Genomic DNA, 25,388 nt, shown 5'->3' with positions numbered 1-25,388 from the left:
CCTTCAGAGGATGACAAGTGTTTGGTTTCTTATCCTGTCCCTCCTCTGTGAGTCACTAAGATTTACTCATTGCCCTTTCTTTCCCAGTCTGAGGGCCTGCAAAAGTTACCCCTAGATGTGTTGATGTCCTGGTGAGCTGCTAAGCTCAGTGCCATCGACACCTGCCACTCCTGGTGTTCCACACCCAGACTCTCATTTACTCTCCATTCAGACCTATCTTAGCTTTTCCATTATGATTCTCTACACACCCCCACCCCCTCCCGAATTACTGCCAACTGTCTCCTGCCCTAGGACACCCACCTGCCCTTCAGTGGTTCCTGGGTAGTTGTGGACAACTTCTGCCCCTTTTGCATGCACTAGTCATCTCCACTTACACAGCAGTTTCCAAACAAGGAGAGAAAAAACAGGCCTGGAGAAGAGCAGAGAAGCACTGTCAAAAAAATTGAGATGCCCTGGCCAAGACCAGCACCAGGCAGTGGCTCTACTGGAAGAAATAGCTAACTGTTGAGATGCACCTGGGACCTGTGGAGCATAACCAGTTGGGCAAGCTGGAAGGTGAATACAAGGAGCTCTGGCATAAGCAGCTTAGGACTATGGAGCTTTTTCCTGTGGCATTCCTGGGTGGGCTGTGCAACCAAGTGCTTCCTTCTTTTTGTTCTTCCCTTCATCTATGTTACTGCTTTCATCTTTAAGTCAAACTTCTCGTCTGGCCTACTGCTTTGGGTTCTCTTTGATAGCACTTCCTACCTAGTGATTCCCTGTCTTTCTGCCTCACTTTCCCCATTGGTGAATGAGATTTTTCCCTCAGCCTCCATCAGAGTAGGGAACAGCTGAGATTTCTGAACCTTTGCACTTTGCCTTTTTCTTCCACCTAACGGGGTGCTCTGCCCTGTGTTAGAAGGACATGGCGCGGTAGTTCTGTCAAGGTCATGTAGCACTGTTAGGCATCTAGAACGCAAAAAGGAAGGGGGAAGTTATGGATGAGATAGAGCTAGTTTCTCCTCTCTCCTCCAGAATACAAGCTGTTTAATATCAGGCTCTCGTTCTGCTGTTGTGCAGTGTCCCTTTGGGGAAGGACACTGCGACTCTGGGTGTAGAGCGCCTACTGCACAAAATTCTGTATCTGTTCTGGGCTTCCACTGCAAATGCTAATGGTGGCAGCTCAGGCCTTGGAAGTGGATAAAAGTTAAACAGATTTTAGGAATGGCTGGTGGGGCAGCCTGGACTTTGCTCCTGAGGAGGGAGGTTAAATATCTACATAACATGGTGTATGTCAACATTCATGTCTAGAGAGGGAGCTGACCTCTGGAGAGCTGAGTTGGGACAGATAAAACATACTTTAATCCTGTTAACCTCCTGTGGGCACTGAGGGCCTCAAAAGGGAAGCAGAATGAGGGAGTGCCCATTCCTGACTTGCAAATAGCAGTGCAAACTGTACCGGAGGGAGTCCTCTGTCCAGGAGCTTGGGCTGAGCGTGGGAGAATCTTGCACTGGGGAACTCGTGTTGCTGCCCCAGCTTAGCTTGGTGCTGCTGCTGCTTAGTTTGCAGTCCCAGGCTTTGGCCTAAAGGTGTAAGAACACAGGGCAGTCACAACTGCTGTCTTTCCAGATCTGCTTTGCTAGAGAGGACATGGGGCCTCCCTTCCTCCCTTCCTCCCATCCCAGCAGGGTCCCAAAGCTTACCTCCCTAACAGCTGCCCAAGATGTATCCCTGGTCTAGCTCTCTGTTCCCAGCTTGCCTTCTGCTCTCTCTGCCTGCGTTATCTCCCTATCTTCACAGTCTCTGTAGACTGTGAGGGAAAGGAGCGTCTCTCTATTCTTACTGTATATCTTATGGTAGTCCGAGGTTTCCTGTAACGTTACTTAACAGCAGCTACTTGGAGCTGTAAATATCTGTGCACATTTGTGATGTTAGCTTTCTAACTTTGGAAGAACTGCATCAGTGTGCTAGATACTTTGGAGTACAGATATTAAATCCTTGTCTGATTACTTGCTTTACCCACATAACACCCGTGTGTAGTTCTACTGATCCTGTAGTTCGGCTATTTGTGATTTCTGTCAGAGTCAAGCCCGCAATATCTCAGTGTAGTGCACTAGTTAAATATTGATTTCCTTTACTCTCAGATTTGCTTGAATCCTTTCTTATCTTTAAGCAGTTAAGGATTTAGTGCTCCTATGAATTCAGATAATGGACTAAATGATTAACAAAACTTGACAAAGTCAGATTTCTTCTACATAAGCTGCAAGTCCGGCAAAAGCCAACTTCCCCAAGGCAAGCAGCACTTGAACCAAGTAAGGGAGGCCAGTCAGCACTGGTGGAAAAGGCAAGATGGGATTGGGTTTTGGGGTTTTTTTTGGTGCCTAGGGCGGTGAATTTGTAGATGCAGCAGATTTAGCACATGTGTACACATCTCTGCCGGGCGCGTCTCTTAGAATAGATCACCGGAGCTTTTGGAAAAGAAGAGCTAGGAAGTATCTCTCATGCACCTCGTCTGGTACTGCTGTCTTCTGCATTGATCTCTGGGCTGCTTTTGTACAGGGAGCATTGGAATCTGCTTCTTGCTGCATTCGGTAGAGAAGGCAATAGTACTCATCGGCATGCAGTTCCTCCTGCACATATTTCTCATGCGCTCTCTTGCCGGCTGAAGTCCCTGAAATATTTTACGAGCTTTATGAAATTCAGCATTAGGCAGGATTAAAAAACCACCTGGATCCTCAGGGCAATGGAAGCAGCATCCTAAAGCAAGCGGTGGAGAAACAGATCTGAAAATTTTGTGTCCAGTGATTCTGCTAGACAAAGCCATATATCTGACTTGATCAAGGGGTGGCAAGTCTTGGCTCATGTGGGAAGCTGGACTAGGGGGAACCCTCAGCACCCCCTTCAAACAGGTGTTTTTTGTGATGCAGTGGCTCAGGCTGCAGGAAGGTGGGAAGAAGAGGCCAGGACCTTCAGCAGAGAGGGGAACTCATAGTTCTCAGTAACTTCTTATCCACTCTGTGTGCTGGGGCACATGCAGGACATGTCAAGCGTGACCAGAACCCATAGGAAAGGAGCAATGGTCACATCAGCTGCAAATGAGAATGGTGCTTTTCAGTGGGACTCCTTGAAGCTGGACTTTCTGCAAGGTTCCTTCCCCGATGCCCAGGACAGTATCACGGTCTCTCCTGCTCTGCGATGCTGTGGCAGCAGACAGAGAGAGGCTCAAGGCAGCAGGGGCTCAGGAGCAAGAGCAAAGACACCAAACCTGTGCTAAAACCTGCATGAGATCTGAAACAGGACCCAGGTTGCTCTTGCCTTGCTAGCACAATGCACCAAGGCAAGGCCTGTGGCATTATTTGTTGAATGTCACTCAGTAAAAGCAACAGAACTTTGTAGCTTGGTGCTTGTAGAGCTTTATGCTGGGCTAATGCCTTTGTTGTCTTTCTGTGATGACCGCATCCCTTCGTCAGAAGCAAAGGCTGACAGTTTACAGGGCAAGTGCCCCTCTCTGTAGAGCTGCAGCAGAAGCAGTGCTGGCACGCACCGACTGCCGAGCAGTGCCGTGACAGAAAAGTACTGTGCGTGACATCGGGCTCTCCTCAGGCTTGTTACGAGTACCCGGAGCCTTCAAAAACACACCCCTGGCCACTGTTTTCTACCCACGTCCTGGCAGCAATCTTCCTCAGCAACAGCATGAGCTAGATCAACCGGATCAGTAAAATGATACAGTTGAAAAGTACTCCCAGCCGGGGCAGGAGATGGAACAGGCTGAGGATCAAAAGGCAACACTGAAGAAGCCCAGAAGACCGTTGCTTCAAGAATGGGCCCGAGCCTCCAGCCAGATGCTGTAGTTGGCAGATGCAGTTCCTCCCCATGTTTCAGGTCTCTGTCTATTTCTATGCCATCGGGAGGTGCTTAGGCACAGGGGGCAGAGAAGCGGTTTTCCATTCCCTGGAGCGTGGGAGGAGCGGCACTGTTTCCCAAAATTGCCAGCGTGAAGGCATCCATCACCGCTGTCTGAGGAGCAGCTGAGCAACTGAAACTGCCTGCCAAGAGTAACTGGGACCTTTAATTGTGCTCCTTTAGTGAGTGTTTCTCCTGCACCACTGTGCAGGCACTATGTGGAGCAGCAAGTTCGTGACTCAGAAAACGCTCACCTCTGCTCCCAAGCACACAGCTGTTTGGGTTTTTTTCCTCACTGTCCCAGGCACATGATGAGAGGGTTGTCACTGCAGCACACTGAGGGGTAGTGAGGTTTGAAATACGCTTGGAGACAGAGATGGGCATGCTTGGGGAAACACTAGGGCAAAAGTCTTCGATGTAGGCAGTTTTTCCTCAAAAAAGGAAGTGAAACCCCAAATGAAACATGAACTCAAGTCCTCTCCTGAGCCACAGAGTGACTGAAGATAACATCCTTATTCAGCAAGCCTGCTCCTTGGATATGCCTACAGCAAAACTTGCCCTCCTGACAGCTCTCTAAGGCTATTTCAGCACCCCCTAATCCCACCTGCTCTGGACTCCTGTCAGCCCTGTAGAGCAATGCAGCTGCATGGGGTGGGAGTGTCTCCTGTCTAGTGCATCAATGTGCCTGGAGGGAGGCAGATGTCAGAAAGGGGATAGGCAAACCTTTGGAGTTTTTATTACTGCTATTGGTGGGGTAGCTGGAGGTGTGCTTTGGTTTAGCTGAGACTTAAATTGATCTAGCAAGAGGTGGTGTTAGGAAAAAGCAATGCTGTACAGAACTGCAGAGGGTAGTCAAACCGGAGGCAATTAATATGGTGACTTGACAGCACTTATATAAACCATATTTATAAACCATAAAAGCGAGCCCTTCCTGCATTCACAACACCAAGGAGTCTAGGGAGAGCAAGCTTATTGACAAAGACAATAGTGCTTGGGAACAGGAGGCTGAGGAGAAACCTCGACAGCAAACTGAAGGAAATCCAATCTTCCTGCTTTCACACATTCTCCTAGCTGGGAGCACAGAGAGGCAGCCAATGGGCAACGGGTAACCCTTGGACCCAGCAGGGAAACACCTGAGGAGCACACTGCCTCTGAAGGTGGGAGATCAGTGTGGCTTTATCACCCTCGGAGTGCCTCCCAGGACGCCTCTGGCTCCACCTGACCCAGCTGGACTGGAACCATCCCTGAATGATGACCTTTCCAGAAGGTGGGAGAGCAGGAGAGAGTGTAGATGCTGCCTCCCACCCCACAGCTGCAGCCCTCGGGGGCGCAGGGGCCTCGAGCAATTTACAGGGCATCCCCCGTCCGATGCCCGTTCCCCCCTTCGGTGGGAGAGAACAACGTTGCTTCCCCCCCCCTCCCGCCTCTCCCCAGGAGGGCGGGGAAGCGGCGGGGGAGCAACGCGGCAGCCCTGGGCACCCCGGCGCACGGGGGCTCCGCCGCGCCGCCACCCCGGACCCAGCGCCGCCGGACGGGGGAACCGGCTCCCCCAGCGCGGCCCACGCAGCCGGGGGCGGCCCCACTGAGCGGCGGCACCGCCCCGGGGGTCGCGCAGCCGCGGGCCGCGCCGGGCCTGGCGGAGCGGGGCTCCATCGCCACCGCCGCTGCCTTCGCCCGCGTCCCCGGTGGGGTTTGCGTGACAGCGCCGGGCACTCCCCGCCGCCGGTTTATGTAACCCGCCGCCCGGACCCGGTTATAAAACGCCGCCGAGGCAGCGCCGTCGCCAGAGCCTCGCCGCTGCTGCCGCCCGGAGCGCCGCGGTAGCCGGGAGGTAACGGCGCGGGCCCGGGGCGGGGTACGGCGCGGCGGAGCCCTCCGGCGGGCAGCGCTCCCGGCGCGGCTGGATCGGGGCGCGGGGCTGCCCCGCTGGCGGGCGGGGGCTTGGGGAGGAAAGCGGGGCTCGGTCGGCCGGGTCGGGGCGCGGCTCCGGCTTAGTATCGGAACCGGTGCGTGGGGGCCTGGGGGGCACTGCTTGTGAGGTGCTGCTGCCGCCTGGTCCTACCTGTAGCCTCTGCTAAGCTTGTGTCATCTTCCTGTCGTCCTTGCACGTACCTGCCGCAGTGCTTTAGCCTGCCAGTGCCAATCAGTAACTCTGCAAAAACCTGTATAAAAGGGTTTATGGTGAAATAAACTACAGAACCTGTCCGAAGCAGATGTGAGGTATGTGAGCTGGTCAAATGTTCAAAAGTCTAACCAGGTGTTTGCCCCTGGTGTCACTGTCATCTTGATGGGTTGGGGTTTTTTTTCCCCTTCTGATCTGTTGCGCAACCTTCCAGTATGTAAGCCTTCTCTTGCTGATGTAACCAGCGTATCCCTTTTTGCTTCCCATACGCAAGGCTTTCCCAGGGGTGGCCAGCCTTCGAGTTCGGGATGCGTCCAAGCTGAACAAGCCTTCCTTCTCCCCACAGCTTTTATTTTACTTATACAAGAAAAAAGTCTACTGCAACTGCTTGAGCTTTAAGTGATAGGAAGGGGCAGAGAGGAAAGGGCAACTCGTTTTGTTTCTTTAAATCTGGCTCTTAAAGTTCCCATTTCTTAAAAGGATGAGCCTCTCTCTCTCTCTCTTTCTCTCCCCCCCTGAGAAATCCACTACTTCTGCAGTGGTGGGTGTTGTTGGTCTGGCTCGTTATCACCCTCTCAGTCCTGGTGGGAAGAAGGTGATTGGCTGGGATACACCTATGTTCCCACAATAGGTGGGACAACCAGCAATGGATGTCTTTGTGGTCTCCTTGCTCCTCTCAGTTAGCTTCAGCTAGAGTGGTGAGCACCTCGGCTTTCTGCAACATCACAGTTCATGTTTAGGTTTCCAGCAAACACCTCCATGCCAGCAGCTAGAAGGGCAGTAAATGATCAGACCAACTTGTCTTAGTCTAACCTGTCACGTTCCCTTTCTGGAAGGGGCATGTAGTAATTCCTCTCTTCCTTGCTGTAGTTCCCTGGAAAGGGGGTGGGAAGGCTTACAGCTGCCGAGGGCACCTGGCTAAAAGGCAGGGAACAAGTTATGCCCAGGCCTTGCACAGGCTGCAGAACTTGAGGACTGCAGGGTTTCCAAGTTCTTCACATGCAATGTCAAGGCAAGAACTTTAAACTTTTATTTTTTTTTTTTTCCCCCCCCTTTTTAAAATGAGTGAAGGGATCCAAACCTGGTCTCCCATCAGTTACAGCAACAGAAAGGGAAGCAGCCTCTTGACAAAAGAGCTCTGCTGCTGTGACTAAGAAGTGAATCAATATTAATGGTTATACCCCATCTATTTCCTCCTATGTAGGCTCTGATGTGTGGCCAGGGAGAACAGGTCCTTCCCTTTGCTGTTCACATGTCCTGCCTTTCAGGTGCTCCCATCTGGAGCTACAGAGGCAGCTTATCTGCTTGAACCTGCTTATAACTTTGTGATTACCAACAGATACCATATTTAACTTTCCTTAATGTGCCAGTTTGTGCCATGTTTTTCCTTACTGTGGGATGCCCCAGACCTCTCCCTGTGGGAGGGGCAACTCCTGCTGTTCTTCAGGGTAAATGGTGCCTGCAGACACCTCTCTTCCTATTTGTAGTTGTGAAGTACCTTGATCCTGGTGTGACTGAAACATGATAAGCAACATGTGTGATTGTAATGACATTGGTGTCTCTGAAACAAACTTAGGCCAGCAAGCGAGGTGTGTATGACTGGCCTTCATTTTCATAAGCACAACCGTTTTTCCTCCTGTGGTTCTTTGTGCAGATTCATTAATAGGTTTTCTTTGCTGGCTTTGTGTGGGTGTGAGGGGGAGTAAGCATGTTACACCTCAGGGAGGGGAGCTTGAGTCCCTTTAGCTTAAGTGGTAGCAGCTTGTGTTTGTAGTCCCCACCGTGTTGAGCAAGATGGTGACCATCACAGATGGACTCAGCTTTTAGCTCCTCAGATGTTCTTTGAGCTGGCATCGCTTCAAGAACACGCATGTCTCATTCTTAAAGGCTTTATGTGTATTGTTCTAAATGTGTGGGTTTCCGTGCCTTTGGGGACTACTGGATGTCTTCCAGTGCGGATGTCCATCCTTTTGGAAACGTGGCACCTGTAAGGACTGGTGTGGTGTGCGTGACACTTGCTTTTCCCAGACACTTTCTGCAGAAGTCTTTGCTCGCGTGTCGCCATCCCTGCTTGTTTTTGCGTTCTTTGTCTCAACAGATGGGAACTGCTCAAAACAACAGTGACCTCAAAAACCTCCACGCAGTGGAGCTTGACCTGTGTAACAAGGACATGATGGCAGACACGTTTGATCACAGCGTTATTTCTGTTGGAGAAGAGGAAGGACCGGGCAATTTCCACCGTTCTCTTCCGACACGAGAGTCCCTCCGATCCCCTCGGGGCTCTGTTGTGAGTTTCCATAACATCCAGTACTCCGTTAAGCAGTCCAGTGGATTCCTATGTAAACGGAAAACTGTGGAAAAGAGGATCCTTCATAATGTTTAGTAAGTTCTTGCCTAAATAAAATACTGGAGGGTACGAATGAGTCTGCTGCTGTGAATCAGGGGCCTCACTGTCACCTTCCCCATCCAGCTGTGCTGGTAAAGAAATGACTACCCTCCTGCCAGCGTGCAGTTCGCGTGAGCACGTTCTCCTTTGCTTTTAGGCAAAATAGCCAGGATATAGCTGGAACAGTTTCCGTTCTTGATCTGAGCATATTAGGACCAAACCTGTGTGAACACTTCTGCCAGAAGAGCTGAGGGTTCCCTTAGCTATAGTTCCAGCTGCAGTCGGAGGAAATGAGCAGTTGTTTCTTCTTGTCAAGACCCAGCTCAGCAGGGAAGACACTTAATTTCTTTTGTAGATTGCTTTTTATGGCCGGCTCTGGTTCTGTTCTGACTGGCAGCCTGGGACAAGAAAGAAGAAATGCTTATTGATTTCTGATTTAAGGAGAAGTTTTTAATAATCTCTAAGTTTTCCTTTCAACAGCATTTTGTTCACACCTTACCTCTACTATGAGCTGCATGTGAACAGTCCTCCATTTGGAAATAACTCTTTCCTTCTTCCAGTGGCATTATGAAGCCAGGCTTGAATGCTATCCTGGGGCCAACGGGGAGCGGTAAATCTTCGTGAGTACTTTCTTCTGTTCCTTCAGATGGACAGTCAGCTGTTCAAAGAGGATTTGTGGTTCTGAGGGTTGGGGAGATGCAAGGGGTCTGCAGGCTCAGATCTTTGCATGCCTGTGAGAAATCTGGTGATGCAGTGGGACCTCATGTCCCTCTGTTTGCTTTGCTGGAGTTCTTGCCCCACAGCGGTGTCACACCCCTCATTTGCTCATTTGGTGATCCATATTACTGTAGTCGCCTTTGAGGGTGGCCTGAGTTAAGATACCAGGCTGAACTGGGGTGACTGGAGCTCAGCTGTAGGCTCTGTCCTAGACCTGCAATGGGGTGTGGAGGGGGTGCAAGCTCTGTTGGGGTAGGAGAGAGATCATCCCCTGTGAAGTCACTGCAGCATGACTTCCTCGAAGGTGCTAGGCCAAACCCCTCTCTGACAACTGACAGGAATATGGTTTAATGTCAATATGTAGGATGCTCTGAATCCTCACCCCAACTTGGCTGTGGCCTGGTGGTGGGGATACATGTGTGCTTGAGTTCTTTGGATGAAAGCACCGTGAAATACCATGCAGACTATCTCCAGCCAGTGCTGCTGCTGTTTTCTCTCCTGTATAAGCATGGTAAGAGAGGTCTTTGTCATGCTCTCCATTTGAGAATGTCAGAGACTGGCAAATATGACCAGAGTTCACACAGGTATGTCTTTGTGGTGACCCTTGATCTTCCTTTCTAAGGAGGCTGCTGGCTAATCAGGATGTATTCAAGGGTAGCACTTCATCGGGGTGGTGTTTACTTTAGCTAGCAGACAGGCTGGCCTCTGCTTTGGCAGTAAGGAGAATCCAGTGATATGTTAAAACAAAATTACTTTTTGGAATTAATCTTAACTCTAGTCTTGTTTATACCCATTTGGATTAATTTCCTTGGGATCAAAGTGGTTAATTCTGTGTTCCGCTGGCTGGAGAGCAGACTGCAGCTACTCGGCAGAATGCTTTTGTCTCTCTGCCTTTGAGGTTAGCCGTTAATACAGAGAGTGAGTTTGTCTGTAGGGGGTTGACTGCTGTGAATTGTGAGGGTCTGTGTACTGACATACTGCTGTGGCACACCTGGTGCTGGAAAACCCTGTATCTACACCAGGCTTTCTGTACAAAAAGCTAAAGCCCCCAGAGTAGAGGAAGCTGCTTTCTGTGCCCTTCGGTTTGCAGCATGCTATGAACAGGCTGTAACTGCAGTCCTGACTGGTGGTACTTAAAAGCACCTGTTATGGGAAAAACTAATGCCTGGTGTTTGTCTGAAGTCTCCTAGATGTGCTGGCTGCCAGAAAGGACCCAGCAGGCCTGTCTGGAGAAGTGCTTATAGATGGCATCCCACAACCTCCAAATTTCAAGTGCATCTCAGGATATGTTGTGCAGGTGAGTGACTGCTTTCAGTGCAGGCCTGGGCGCTTGGGAGGGAAGGCTGCATAAGATGAGTCTAATTTGATAACTCAGATGTTACAGAATTTAGTATTTTTCTGGGATATGGAAGACAAGAGGGTCAAACTATTACTCCAACCAAGTCAAGCACAGAGGTGTTTGTCTTCCTAAAGCCACATGGATGCCCAAACCACTGGGCTACTGTGGCTCATTCTTTGGGCTCTGCCTCAAAGTACGAGCAAGGGTTTAAAAAAAAAAAAAAGTGAGGAAAAAACCCCACAACACCCAAAATCTCTTGTTGTAAAACTCAGAAGCTGGCAGAAGTACCTTCAAGCTGTCTGATAATAATTCTAGGAAGTGAATAGATCCCTGCTGTTCTTCCTCTGATTCTGGCTGGCTGGGACAGAGCTTCATTCCACTCAGAGACAGGAAAAGCAAGCTGAATCTGCGGAAGTGGGTGGAGGTCTGGACCAATAATAGACTCTCAAAGCCCTGGGGGAGCTGAGGAGAAGGGGATTCTTGGCAGCCATATGAGCAGCCAAACCTGGAAACCATCCAGGCTTCTGACTGCAGGCACATGTGAAATAGGCAGCTTTTTCTGAAAGCTGCCAGCTGGGGGGCTCTAGGAGGATGCATGTGACGAGACTGATGCTGAGTCTTGATCCTGCAGATCGAAGATCCCCAAATCCTCGGTGTTTCATGAATGGCCAGGAAGTTTCTTGCAAGGGGTCCCAGTGTTAGACATTTGTGTCTCAAATGTCCAAAGCAACCAAACATAACCTTAAAATGAAAGGCAACTAGGTGAGACATTAAATAGTTTCTCTCTTCTTCTGCCCCATGCTGTACTCCCTCGATGAATAAAGATGGCCCAAAGACTACAAACAGCAATTAAGGCCTAAATATGTAAATATACACATACTTGTAGGGTCAGTTCTATGCATATAGACATGCTAAGTCATATGTTATCCCTATAAAACTGCTGGTGGTCTCTCCACTTATGCCTTGCAAGTGAGGGTGTCATGCCACAGTTTGGTATTAAGGTAGCTTAAATTCACAGTTTAGTTTCCATTGTGGCGACCTGGCAGTTGTACTGGTGGATCTAAGGATGGGTAATGGGGAGCTAGGATGGGAGACTGGGAGTGTATGGGAAGTCATGGTAGGAAATTCCTAAACCAGCTTTGGCAGCAAAGCCAGTTTATCATAACACTACACTCTGAGTAATTTGTCATACTGCTAGCTTGGCAGCATGTTCAGTTGTCTTCTGTTAAGTTCAGTGCCAAATATGGTTGGCTGGCACATTCTTTGTGCTGCTGGCCAACTACATCTGATGTGGAAGGGGTCCCAAAGCAGGCAAGAATCTGCTGCCCTGCAGTTTAGGGACTGTGTCTTCCAAAAGGGAACTAGATTTGAAAGGTGCCTGACTAATGGGCATGTTTCTCAGTACCTGCCCAGTGTTGTAGCCCTTCCCTCATCATATGGTGGGATGCAGAACTGGCTTAAATGTCAAAGCAAGGGTGATGGAGAGGCATGTAGCTCTGGATGGACTTGTCATCAACTCTGGCTCGTGGTTGCCCAGGTTGGTGTAGGCTGCCCAGATGTTTATCAAATGAGTAGATTTGATTCTTAGTGAAAATGCATGACTGTGAAAACTTTTCTAAAGGGGTAGCCCTTAGGATAAGGTCTCATGCCCAAGAGTTATAAATACTTGAGACATGGAAAAAAAATTAGAAGCGTATTGGTGCAATAAATAGTCTTAGTTCTTGGAGGAGCTGCTGCCAGTGAAGAGCTGAGGAGAGCTCCTTGTTGGCAGCTGAACTTCACAGGTTCTCTGGACCACTGCAAGATGTGGCTTGTAACTGGGAGCAAAGCTGACTTGCGTGACTCCCCAAGTGTCTCTGACTTGAACACTGAGCACTAGCAATGTCCATTGGCTTCATCTGGACTGGCAGAAGTTTAGCTCTTTACAAAACCAGCTACCTGCTCTGCCTCCCCTTGACTGGTAAGGAAAATGCACTTGCAGCACAAAATGGTACTGTCAGCACTTGAACTCCTGAGACTGAAAGCAGGCCGAGGTGGTGCTTGGTTCAAGCTGGGAGCCTGGAGAGCTGCATTCTCCCCTTGACTGCTACTGAGTGACCTTGAAGTTTGTCGTGTAAGTTTTGAAGCAGGGGTTGTCATCCAGTCCAGTTTCCACTGTGGTCTACAAACAGCTTCTCCAGCAGCTGCCACTACAGGGACTTTAATGACCAGTCAGGTAGCTGAGAAGGAGCTTTCCAACTGTCCATTTGTACTGCTTTCAGGATGATGTTGTCATGGGCACAATGACAGTGAGGGAGAACCTGCAGTTCTCTGCCGCTCTGCGACTCCCCAGCTCCATCAGCTTTAAAGAGAAGGAAGAGCGAGTCACCCAAATAATCAGCGAGCTTGGATTAAGCAAAGTGGCTGATGCTAAGGTGAGTGGTGGGAATATATTTCTCAAATCAGCTGCCTCTAGAAACTGAACTACTTGACTCTGGGCAGTATGGAGTATGTAGTGTAGCTACACTAAGCTAAGCAGGAACCTGACTAAACCATGCTGCACACAGGAAATCAGTCTCCAGCTCAGGAAGTATCTTGGAAAGAGGAATGTGTATTTGCTACTAAAAGGGGAAGATTTTGGACCATGTCCAGCATGTTGTATAAGTGCAGAGGGGAAAAAAGTCGCCTAGTCATAGCACCTTGGAAAGCTGCTCAGTCACTTCCTGGCTTTGTGGGACAAGACAGGGAAATTGTTTTTACAGTGCTGGAAGCTGTGAGGGATGGAAAGCTGGGCTGTGATGGAGAAGTTCTGTGCAGAGCTTGTTCCTCTCAGCAGCGTTTTTACTCTTACTGTACTTTTACTTTACTTACCCTACTCTTGAGCAGCAGGTGAGCTACCAATGAAAAGCATCCCTGAGCACCAACACCACCTCTGACTGCTGTGGCCTCATTCTGGCTCTTCCTTATCAGTGTCATCCTTGTTCCCTGAAGTAATAAGGTGCCTGGTACCTCTAAATTCAGACTGTGCTTACTGCTGCATAGTCCCTCACTTCATTTGCTGCTGGCCCTAGAGTTTGCTGATGGGGCTCTGAAAATGAAAAGGGCTGCTGGGCGTGGGGAGCCCTGAACTCCAGACCATGTGCTGACTAGATCTTGTTGCAAATACCTTATTTCTTCTGCTTGTAGGTAGGAACTGAACTGATCCGGGGAGTGTCTGGAGGGGAACGGAAGAGAACCAACATTGGGATGGAGCTCATCACAGAGCCACCAGTCCTTTTTCTGGACGAGCCAACAACTGGCCTTGATGCCAGCACAGCCAATGCAGTCCTCATCCTCTTAAAGAAGTAAGAGTCAGTTCTTCAGGGCTGTGCTACAATTTTGCTGCCAGCTGATTAGTAAAAGAGGGAATTTGGTTATGACCGAGTAGCTACAGTGCTTTATTTAAAACAAAACAAAAAGCTGAACAAGTAGACTCAGAAGTGGTAGTAAATTCTTTATTTGGGTCTTGTGCAAACTCTTTTGAAGTTGATGGAAATCTTTCCACAGCAAGCATTGGATTTGAGCCCAAAAAGCAGATGTAGCTTGGACAGCTTCCCATTGCCACAGAGAGGGGTGGACTGGGAGGTCAGGCCTTGTAATAATAATTGCTTGGCCTTCCAGCTGAGTCTATTACAAAGTCTCTTCCTCCACTCTGACAATGGCCTTGAACTCAGATTGGATGTCACCTGCAGATTTACCCTCAGTGCCCCCTGTGTTGTGGAGATGAGCTGTCTTCTGGTACAAAGAGGACCAAACAAGGCTTATTTAACGAGAATGAGTTCCTAACCCTCCTGCTGGGTTTGTAGTATATTGTCTGGAGGACACTTAGCTCTGCTGTTTGTGGCTAGAGGTCTTTGACTGGCAAGGATACTTGGGCATCAGTGCTAAAACACTTGAAAGAGCATCTGACAAACCTGAAGGAAAACTAGTTTTGATTTTTATAGAGAGTAAATCTTCAGCGGAAGAGCTCAGAGAAATCTCAGCTGGCCAGAATTCCACAGCCTGTTATGTAAAGTCTGGTACTGCCATTAAGTGCAGTAGGACCATTCCAGTTAGTCAAATTGAAGCCTGGTATAGAAAACATGTAAGGAGGATTTATACACAGCTGTGGCCTCAGCCTTTGCTAGCTACATACTTTGTCTACATGGACTGCAATGACAATCTTCTGTAATGATGGGTGCTGTCTTGAAGGTTTTGCAGGCAGCATTTGACACAGTGAGAGAGAAGGGGGAGCTACAGCTTTTCTGGGTCAAGACTGAGAAGTTGACAAGTATTTGTTTTGGATTTGGATACTTTTTGCTTGGGTTAGCATAACCTTTCTAAAATGCAAAGTGTGATATTGACAGGATGTTTTTTGTTTCTATTTCAGGCTTTCAAAAAGAGGGCGAACCATCATATTTTCTATCCATCAGCCCCGCTATTCCATATTCAAGCTATTTGACAGTCTGACGTTACTAGCTTTGGGAAAGGTGCTGTACCATGGTCCTGCAAAGCAGGCCCTGGAGTACTTTAGTTCTATTGGTAAGTCTTTGTGCAAGAGCAAAGGCAAACAGCTGATGAGTTTAATATGTGGGTAGATCCTTACCCTAGTGCTGGATAACAGTCCTGTGCTGTTTTAGCACTAGGATACAAGAGACTATACACATACAGTCTCAACAGTGTTATGTTAAAACAGAAAACCAAAATGATATAAACAAAGTTTACCAGACAGTACAGAGTATGGCACTCTCCTGCCTTTGTTTTGCCTTGCATCAGGACAAAACCCCCAAATTGCTTGGACATTTGGAAGTGTGGTGCACAATAGACAAGATGATGCTTGCAGTTCTGCCAGGCCTAAGTGGCAGGTCCAGTGGGTTTTGAACCACAGCCTGCAGATTGATCAGTCTGTAGGGGCTCATCCAAGAATCTGAATGCAGGTCAGCAACTCAAGGGACAAAATCATGGTGTGTGTTAAGATGGGTTAATAATTGCACTGTTGGGTGGCTGCCCCCTCTACAAGTAAGCAGGGTGAGGGTTTTTAACTATAATGGGCAGAGAATGTGATTCCAATCTAGTCTAGGTACAGCCAGGGACACATTAGATGTAAGCTTTCCCTGGCTTTAAGGGAGCTACTTTGACCCATCTCACTGCTTCTTCTACTCCTCTTAATATCCCAACTCCTTCCTTTCTCACATGAATGCTATAGTATAAGCATCCTTGATTTTTTTTCTTTCCCTCCCATGGCTAGAGCCATATTACAAGAAGCTACTCTTGGACAGCCCTTCCTCTTCCTTGTGACCAAGGAAATGCAAGCAAGAGTTGAGCTTCTAGAGCAGTACAAGCATCTGAGACTGTAGAGCAGACATCCAGCAACCTCTGTTGAGGAACTGTGCATCATTCACGGTGGGATGTGGTTGAACAGCACAGAAGGAGGCAAGAGTTGTCCATGCTGAGCTGTGTAGAACCAAGTTACAGATTTCTCACCTGAAATCAGTGGGAAGTGAGCAGCTTTGAAGCTCTGTTTAGATACCTCAGATTCACCATCTCCTAAATCCTGCCCATTCTACTGCCATAAATGCTCATGGAAAGCAGTGAGGTTTTCTTGTAACAGGGTTGTGGAAGAGTGATATAGAATTAGCCTTGACTTTCCAAGTTGTGCTCTGTGCAGTACAAACATGTTGTGTTTGTGTTTTGTTTTTTTAAGGATATGAATGCGAACCTTTCAACAATCCAGCTGACTTCTTCCTTGATATCATAAATGGGGATTCAACTGCTGTGGCAGCAAGCAAGGAAGATCACAGACCTGTGGACACAGGAAAAGGTAAATAGTGAAGGAGAAATCCACTGTTGGCTGATGTAGAAGGGAAGTTGTATGTGGTCATGGCAAGCTTTTATTCCGAGTTCCCTCCAATCTAAGGGCAATTCATTATCTTTTTATTTTTCCTACTAATATATATACTTTGCTTTAGGCTTCTTTAAAGAGCTCAGAAAACTTTTAAAAGGGATTTTTTTTCTTCCTTCAGTAATATAGGAGAGCAGTGATAAATATCAATAATCCACAAAACCTATGTGGGAAAGACTGAGTGTGTTGATGAGTAATGTCTGAAGGTAGGGTTTGTGGGGAATCAAGCCATATCTTGTCTTTCTCACTCAGAGGTGAGCAGTGTGAGCAGTGAAAATGGAGTGGCAGAAGATAATGTGGACAGCAGTGTGGTAGATGTGCTGCACCAGAAATATCTCAACTCCAGCCTGTATCAGAGCACAAAGGAAGCATTGGGGAAAGTGGAACTTGGACGGGGAACCAAGCAGAGAGTATCCAAGCAGGGACATGAGATTACCTATGCAAATGGTTTCCTCACCCAGCTGTACTGGGTGTCCAAGCGTTCCCTGAAAAACCTCATCAGGAACCCACAGGCCTCTGTTGCACAGGTAGGTAACAATTGCTAAAAGTCTCAGATGGCCTCTGTTCTTAGTCCTGCAATCTGCTGTTTGTAAGACAGACTTTTCAAAGGCAGCTAGGGAAACAGGAAAGTCCTGTGCCACTGCTACTTATGTGGAGTGAGATGCCCAGCTACCTTTGCCTTTGAAAAAATCTCCATTTTTATTTAGCACAGGGCTACTGCGCTGAAGATTGGGATGTGGGGGGAAATACTCTGTTCTCTGGTTCATATGGGGAGTTTCTAGGGTGATGTTAACTTTGTGCCTTGCTTAAAGAATACCCCAGCTTAAAATTTCGAGTGTGTTGCTACTAACTTCACAGCCAAAGATGATCAGGGGAAGGAGAAAAGTGAAGAGTATAAACTCATAAAATTTGTCATAAGGCTTTTAATTGTCTGTGTCATAGGTATACATTGACTCACACAGCAAAGGTTTAGGCAGGTGTGAATCTTAAACCCTGCATATGCCTTAATAATAGGTTTGTCCCTATTTACCCATCTGAAGGACTGCCTTCTCCCTTTCTTCTTTCCACTTCTAGATTGCAGTGACTGTAATTCTAGCCTTGGTTGTGGGTGCTATCTTTTTTGGTGTAAAATTGGATCGAAGCGGCATTCAGAATCGGTAAGTTGGAAAGCCACAGCTTTACTCATTTTTCTATCTGTAGCAGACAGGTTTCAGCCACAGGGAAGACCCTGGGCTCCACTTGGACCACAAAAGAGGTTTGGGTTCAGAAGCCTCAATGCACGGCAGTATGGTATTGCCTGAGGTCCTAAAAGGACCGCAGTTCTGTCAGGCTCACACATATGTACAAAGGAGATGTGAAAGGGAAGATAAAGGAATAAGCCTGGTTTTACAGCTAAGATCTACAGTAGTGCAATTAAGTATCTCCATTCTGTGGATAGAGACAGAAAAGCACTGACTTGATGGTATGATGATGTCTGATGCTGCCAGTGTTGATCTAGGCCGTTTCCTCCCTTCTGAATGTTCTGTTTTGCCTTGTAGGGTTGGATCCTTGTTTTTTGTCACCACAAACCAGTGTTTTTCCAGTGTCTCTGCAATTGAGCTGTTCATCAGAGACAAGAAACTATTTGTGTAAGTACTGGGGCACTTAGGCTGTCTCATACCCTGGAATGAGGTGGGGAAAGTAGCTTACAGGCTAAACAAAATGATTTCCACCAAAGACTTGATTGCTCCCTTGCAACATCAGATTGTAATAGTAATGTTAAATTGGTCTGTAGAGCAGGGAGCTGAAATGCTAAGAGGTGGGGGAAGGAGAGGAGAAATAAAATGCTTTTAATTGCTTGCTGTGTCAGTTTATTGAGAAGTGCTCTTCCTACTTGCTTTTAGTAACAGCTGGTTTTGAAGTCTGCATGTGAATCCTGCAGACTGTGAACCTGCCTGCCCCCTTGCTGGTAGGGTTGAAACGCTGTCTCACAATGGCCCAAAGTGGTAAAATTCTGCAAAGATGAAGGGAGAATTCTTGAAAAAGTTTCTCTAGAGATGCTCAGACGAAGAGGGCTGCTGGCTGTCTTACAAGAGCTCTCTAATAATCAAATACATATCTCTGTCTCTCTATATATGTGTTTGTGTGTATATATTTTATATACACACATGTATATGTACATATATGCTGAAAATGTAGTTTGAAATAGCCTCCAGCTCATGGGATGAAAGTGCAAGAGACAGATCCTATGCAGTAAAGAAAAAATTGGAGATTTGTGCCTGGAAAAAGGGTGTTGTGTTTCTGTGAGGCACTAGATGTGCACATGTCCACCCACAGCTTGCTCAGAGCAGCTTAATATTGCCCCTAACGGCTGCTCAGGAGTGAATCTCCCCCACACTGATGTTTTTTTGCCAGTCTGCCCTGCTTGCTTGTTTAGCTTACCAGCTGTGTTGGTGGGGATTTTGGCACCTCACCACTTAACGCTTCTTTTCATGAGCTCCATTAAGCAGCAAAACAATCTTAATGACATTTAATTTCCCTGTGAACTGGAGGTGAGTTGATAGCCTAAAGGTGTTTTCCCATTGTTGGGTATCATTCCTTCTCCCCTGGAAGCAGCTGTGGATGAAGTGTTCCTCCAAGTTAATAGCAGTCTAATACTTTCCTATGCTCTTGTCTTAAGGATCATTCTCTTTGAAAAGAGATTTAGGAGCTTTTTTCCAATAAGTTACTTAGCAGTCACATAGCCTTTTATTCACTGTCCCTGAAGGGCTCTCAGTATGACTGAGATAGCCCAGCCCTTAGATTACAGAGTGGGAAGTGGCAGCACAGAGAAAATAAGCAACTTGCATATAGAGGAGTCAGTGGTAGAGAGAACAGAAATTGAATCGGGATAAACCAGACACATGCTGAGCCTGCTTCCCAGGTAACCTCTAAACCTGTGCAACTCCCCTCCTTCCTGTCCTCGCAGCCATCAGTACACCAGTGGATATTACCGTGTGTCTGCCTACTTCCTGGCCTTGATGATAGGAGATCTGCTGCCCATGAGAACAGCTCCAGCCATCATATTCTCATGTATCAGTTACTGGATGATTGGTAAAGAATTGATGCTTTCATTGAACCTGCCATCTTCTAACACATTTCTGACTTAGCCAGAGTTTAATTTCTACATCTATAACATGAAACCAGTTGAACCTTCAACTGACTTAAATGCTTGGCATCATAACTTTGGAGGACTCTGGGGCAGGGGCAGAGAGACATCAGCAATTTAAGGCAGGGACCTGCTTGACCACATCTTTCGGTAATGCTCTTTGGGCCTTTGGAGTGTGCAGAGTTGCTGCCAAGTCCAAATTTAGTCCTCTTTCCTGCTTTCCCTGTCTTGTATAGGAGTCCAAGGGTACCTCTCTGGGATTCATAACGTGGTTACTTACTGGCCTTTTCTTTCTGTTTTTTTTGACAGGATACCAAGCTGTTGCAGGCCAGTTCTTTTTCTTCATGCTGACCCTGGTACTGGTGTCCTACACTGCTACAGCCATGTCTCTGGCTATCAGTGCTGGGATGGATGTTGTGGCTGTGGCCAATCTGCTCATCACTATTTGCTTTGTCCTGATGCTTGTAAGTATAAAAGAATATGTTTGCTCCTTTGGTGGAGGTGGGGAAACAGATGAGACAAGCTCAGAGGACTGGGTTGAGCCACTCCTAAGCAGACTGAGAATCCACAGTCCAGTAGCATGTCAGCCCCATGCCTGTGATTTTGTCAGTGTAGTCAAAGATGCACCTCTGCCAACTTGTCATCTAAGGGTCAAATCATTGCTCAGATGCAATTCTGTAGGTGTGATGCCACCAGAGCTTTGCAAACAGTGTGCCCCCAAAAGGTGCTCTTTAATTGTCCTTATAAAAATGGATTTTAAAAAAATCTTGTAGTAGTAGAAATCCAAGTGATCAACTAGATCATTTAAAAGGCAAAAATCTTGAAATCAACTTTAGATTGATTGATTGGATTGCATTAACTTTTGTTGCCCATTGGGATTAGCAGGAGCATACCCTCTCTTTATTTTAATTCAATATTGCCCTTGGGTTCCAGAAATTACTTCCAGAATTACTCTTGTTTGAGGACTTCTAAGGAAGAGAGCAAGTAAGAGAGAAAGGAATGACTACCCATAGATTAGGGATGTGACTTCCGTTCCAAAGAGATAATTTTGTTAGTGATGAAACTTCTTGACTGTGAGGCCTATCAAGGTACCGTAGAGTTAAAAAGTTACCTCCTGTCAGGTGATTCCTGGTAGCTGTCTGTGTACATATTCTGTGCTCACAGTGGATCCCTTATTCTTTGATTTGCAACTTAACCTGCTTTTGCAATAAACTCAGTGATCATGTACTGTCTCAAATGGTTGCTGTGGGAGAGAAGTGTGAATGTATAGTGAAGGGCAGCCGATGTACACTCAGTTAAATCACAGTATATAAAAATGGTATGTGCAGATCCTGGAAGACAGCAGGGTAAGCAAAAAAACCACTTGCCATGAAGCACAGCCTGAAGCATCACGTTTAGCTATGAAGTCCAATTGTGCTAAGAAGTACAAGAGCAAAACTTGTTCCAAGCACGCAGGAGCACATATAAAAGATGTAGGTTAGAGGAGAAAGCTGAAACAGCAATAGCCCTTAAGGCTCCCCACCGTTTCCATTTTTCTCTACTTCCTCATCTCCCTGTTGTCCTTCTTCAGCCTCTGGCTAGCTCTAGCATAGGACGCAGTTCTCCAGAGTAAGAATATGTTAGCACGCATGCTTCTTAGCTCACATGTGGATGTAGAAAACCATTCTGACCTCTTTGCAAGCAGTTCAGCTGGGGTGCTTGGGTGTGCTGCTGGGCCAGCTGGCTAGGACTGCTGTGAGGTATGAACCTCACACCTGTAAACACAAGCATAACAGCAGCAGGAGGTCCATCTATCCCAATGTACCTCTGCTGGGCAACTGCAGTATCTGTGCAGGAACGGCATTGTTTGCACTAAACAGAGTTTGTATCTCATTAGTCTCTTCTGTTCTATTTCAGATCTTTTCAGGTCTCTTGGTAAACCTTCCTTCTATAATGGGCTGGCTGAACTGGCTCAAGTACTTCAGCATCCCTCGATACGGCCTCACCGTGAGTAGAAATAGCATTGGTCTCCTGTGAGTAATGTAGCCCCACTGCTGCTTCCTGGAGAGGTTTTGAGTATAAATTAAGTTCTCTTAAAAGGCAGATTTGTTTTCTTTCCTTGCATGAACATGGTAAAAGAAGAACAAACCATCCAACCCCAAAAAGGAAGCAAAAGTTAATCTCTGTGTGAGAGGCAGAAGTCCCAGAGACTGAACAAACTCTTTATGCTACAAATTAGTGCTGCTTGGACAGCAACAGTGAGCTGTCCAGTGAGGCACTAATTCCTAGCCTGAATAGTTGATTCCTATGGTTTAGAATAAAGCCAAATATTGTATGACCTCTCCAGAGACTGCTGTTTGGGTGGCCAGTCTGAGGTTAATGACTGTCGAACTGGTTAAATGATTTACCATAATGCCTGAGTGTCTCGGTCTTCAGTGTGGCTTCCTCTGAAGTGAAAATAAGGAGCTGGGGTATCAGAAAACTAAGTGTGCAGCTGCTTGAAACACAGAAACCAGACATAGCAGGTCACTCTCAGGTCACAGGTGGGAGTTGTGCTTCCATCTCATGTGTTCATCCTGGCAAGTCTATTTGGGAGGAATAGTTTCCTACCTTTGAGTAAAAATGAGAGGAATGAACACTGGAGCTGGTGCAGGGTGATGTAGGCAGGACCATGTTGACCAGCAGTGGAAGAGAAAGGTAGGATCAGGGAAGGGGGAGATGTGTGAGACCTCCTGTTTGGGTATCACTGAGACATTTTCGGTGTTGCTGAATGTGCAAGTGTCTCCTGAGATTGCAGCTAACCCAGGATGCCAGTGCAAGGGAACCGTTCCCTCTTGCCTTGGCTGTGACATCTGCTTCAGTGTGTTGGTGTTGGGGTTCCTGCATGCAGCCACATGGGTTTCTGGGTCAGACTAACCCAGATGAGTGGATGAACAGGAACCTGTAGCTGGCAAGACAGAAACACATGGCTAAATCACTGAAATGTAACTTTGAAGCCAAAGACTCAGACACCAAACAGTTCAGCATGTACAATTTGGAGCAGTTCCTCAGAAAGGCAGTGATTAAGAGCTTAAAAATAAAAAGGAACATAAACATTTGATTCCAAAAGTGTGTCTTGTAATCAAGTTCCTTTGAGGTGTTTGCTTTAGCACCCCAAATCACTAACTGTAAAAATCTGATGTCTGTTTCTTTCCCTAGGCTCTTCAGGTGAATGAGTTCAGAGATCTATACTTCTGTGGTGAGCAGAATCCAAATGTTACAGCCTCTGTGGGAGATGCAGGCAGTTGTCCGCCCTATATTTCAGGAGAAATGTAAGTCTCTAACTCATGGTGATTCTTGGGCCTGAATTGTGATGGCTTGCTTAAAGAGATGTCTGTTTCCAATTTTTATATTATTCACAGTATAACCACTCACAGGCTACTCTAAATATGTCCCAAAATAATGTATTTTAGGATTATATAGTAAAACTTCACACTTACCCGAGAATGAAGTAGGGATGAAAATTTACTCCTAAAAATGGGCAGATGAGCTAAATTAAACTTTTTGACAAAGTAGCTCTGGCTTATCAGTTTTCTTAAACCCAGGGTCACTTTGCAGTGGAAATGCAATGTGTGAATAACTACAAAGTTGGTGGGAACAGCAGATTTGTGATCAGAAACATGCCTGTCCCTCAGAGCTTGCTTGTAAACACTAACCTCCTTGCAGACACAGCAGAGAACCAAGGTATCTCCCAGTGCTACTTCCCCATTTGAAATACTCTGGACTATTGATACCTTAAGTTGCAGAATCATAGAATCTTTAAGGTTGGAAAAGACCTCTAAGATCATCAAGTCCAACTGTTGTGGTAATTCAAGTATTTCATGACACATGCTAGAGGGCTGGCAAGCTGAGGTTATTGCAGAGAAGAGTGCTAGAGCACTGTTTCCACAGCTTTTGAACCCCAAACCCCTGCTATGGACCTCCAAGGATTGCTCCATTTAATGCTTTTGTATTTACCACAGTTTAATGTGGTTTGAGATTTAGTCATAACTTGACAGGTGTCTATAAAGAACAATTAGGATACTACTGAAAAATTATGAGAGCCAGAGATCTAGATTTGTCTCTTACTTTTTTTTTTAATGATAGGTTATGAAGTTACTCTATTTCTGTCACCTGTTCTGCAGAGTTGAGGGTAGAGGAATTTTTGTGGAACTTGAATAAAAGTAACTACCTGAAAACTTGCAACAGATAGTAATACCAACTTCTGCCCCATGCTTTTCTGCAGGTGTTCTGGTGAAGCATACCTGTGCAGCCAAGGAATCGCACCTACCAACTGGGCAATGTGGGAAAACATAGTGGCTCTTTTCTGCATGACTGTTATCTTCCTTGTCATTGCCTATGCAAAACTCCGGTTTATGAGAAAGTTCACATAGACTCCTGCGTTGCCTTGCTCTGCAGCTTCTCTGGTTTCTTAAAACTGCAAAGCTTGTTAGGGCCTACTGGAGATTGCCAAAAGATTTCAACTGACTTTACTGGATTTCAGATGGGAATCCTGCCCCCTTGTTTCTGGAGCATGATCTCCATGATTGTATGATTTTGGTTTTGAAGAAGAAATGCATTAATTAATGTACGTTGCATAAATGTTTTTTTGTTAAGAGAATATCCTTAGGTACATATCAAACTATATATTGTAAAGCATCATTATTCTGTGGCCAATTTTTACAGGTAATATTCCAAAGGAAACATTGTCCTTTGAATGTGTGAGCTTCTCCATCACAAATGGTGTAAGGTAATGATGGCATTTATGCATTGATATGTTGCCCCTTGTTAGTGCCTGTCATATCTGAAGAGAGCCAGAGACCATTTACAGTGTGTTGGAGATGTATTTCAGTTTGAAGTCAGTACAGGGACTTGCCAAGCAAGAACAGTTGTCCTTCTGCTAGCTTCTCTGTGGAAGCTATTTCCAAAAACAACTTTTGCTGATTGAAAACTAAACAGCAGTGGTGTAAAACATCTCATCCAGGAAGAGTGAGAAATATGGTATGTTGTAAACAAACAAAAAAACCCCAAAAGCAACAACAAAAAATCATTTTTTATTTAGGAGGAGGGGAGGAAATTCCCTCTTTTTTTAAAAAATCAAAAATTTGTATATTTAATAACAGCAGATTTTAACAGACTTGCTGCTCAGATGCACCATCTATATGTAGTGCTCCTTATGCTATGGACTGAAAAAGCCCATGTAGGCACTGCTGTGGTGTCTACTGCAAAGCTTACCACAGTGACCACAGGACAGACTGTAGTCTGTGAGCAGTTGTCTCCTCACTATGTCATCAGCAAGGAGAGCTTCTTTTAAGCTGCATTAAGACCCTTGGGTGCAAGTGGACCAGCTCAGCCAAAGGAAAACATCCTCAAACACAGGACTAGAGAGTTTGCTTATGAGGGCTGTGCTAGCAGCAGGCCTTGACACCAGGGTGCAGTGTGAAAGCGCTTCTGGTGCTCTCACAATAAATGGTTTAGTGGTGGTTGTGGAAAAAGGGAAATAATCGAACTGACATCACAGCCACGTCAAGCACAAGCCATACACTTTCTGTGCTATTGCACTGCCTTTCACAGCTGATAAAAAGTAAACTCGTGCCACAATTTACACCTCAATATTTGTCTTTCTCCTCCCGCCGCGATGAAGGTTGTTTATTCTCGCTTGTTCCGCAACCCGGGGCTGTCACCCATCACACACCTGCTGAGGGCGCTGCGGGAGGCCGCCCCCCCCCCCCCCCCCCCGGACGTGGACAAAAGCGGTGGGGGGCAGCCCCCGGGTCTACGCGCGGGGCGGCTGTCAGGCCCAGGCTGCTGCGTGACCCGGCGGGGAGCGGGCCGGGGGCGCAGAGCGGCGGCATCCCCGCGGCCAGGGCCCAGCGCTGGCGTACGCTGCCCCGTCGCAGCCTCCACCGGCCCGGCGC

At 46.9% G+C, this 25,388-nt stretch overlaps 1 protein-coding gene across 6 annotated transcripts; it reads left to right on the top strand.

Annotated features, from left to right (window-relative positions):
* LOC104639479 (broad substrate specificity ATP-binding cassette transporter ABCG2) lies at positions 1-25,075 on the top strand. Of its 6 annotated transcripts, none has more exons than XM_075758402.1 (16): positions 1-47; positions 8,104-8,387; positions 8,952-9,011; positions 10,291-10,405; positions 12,709-12,861; positions 13,613-13,770; positions 14,835-14,986; positions 16,149-16,265; positions 16,599-16,873; positions 17,421-17,503; positions 17,885-17,974; positions 19,294-19,418; positions 19,783-19,937; positions 21,370-21,459; positions 22,651-22,763; positions 23,717-25,075. In XM_075758402.1, the coding sequence occupies exons 2-16, from the start codon at positions 8,104-8,106 to the stop codon at positions 23,862-23,864; spliced, it is 2,118 nt and encodes a 705-aa protein (XP_075614517.1). In that variant the 5' UTR covers positions 1-47; the 3' UTR covers positions 23,865-25,075. The 6 variants fall into 6 exon arrangements, with proteins under 6 accessions (XP_075614517.1, XP_075614515.1, XP_075614516.1 ...); XM_075758400.1 differs by lacking the exon at positions 1-47 and adding an exon at positions 265-621; XM_075758401.1 differs by lacking the exon at positions 1-47 and adding an exon at positions 640-5,150.
* Positions 25,076-25,388: the final 313 nt, after the last annotated feature.

Source organism: Balearica regulorum, chromosome 7, assembly GCF_011004875.1.
Source record: "Balearica regulorum gibbericeps isolate bBalReg1 chromosome 7, bBalReg1.pri, whole genome shotgun sequence".
Classification (NCBI taxonomy): domain Eukaryota; kingdom Metazoa; phylum Chordata; class Aves; order Gruiformes; family Gruidae; genus Balearica; species Balearica regulorum.
This window is presented reverse-complemented; position numbering and strand designations above follow the sequence as displayed.

Excerpts from the sequence above, each read along its gene's own strand:
- LOC104639479 (XM_075758397.1), top strand. The coding sequence starts at position 7,948 with ATGTCTTCCAGTGCGGATGTCCATCCTTTTGGAAACGTGGCACCTGTA. Across the intron at positions 8,388-8,951 it reads AGGATCCTTCATAATGTTTA|TGGCATTATGAAGCCAGGCT; the intron begins GTAAGTTCTTGC and ends TCCTTCTTCCAG. Across the intron at positions 13,771-14,834 it reads GTCCTCATCCTCTTAAAGAA|GCTTTCAAAAAGAGGGCGAA; the intron begins GTAAGAGTCAGT and ends TTTCTATTTCAG.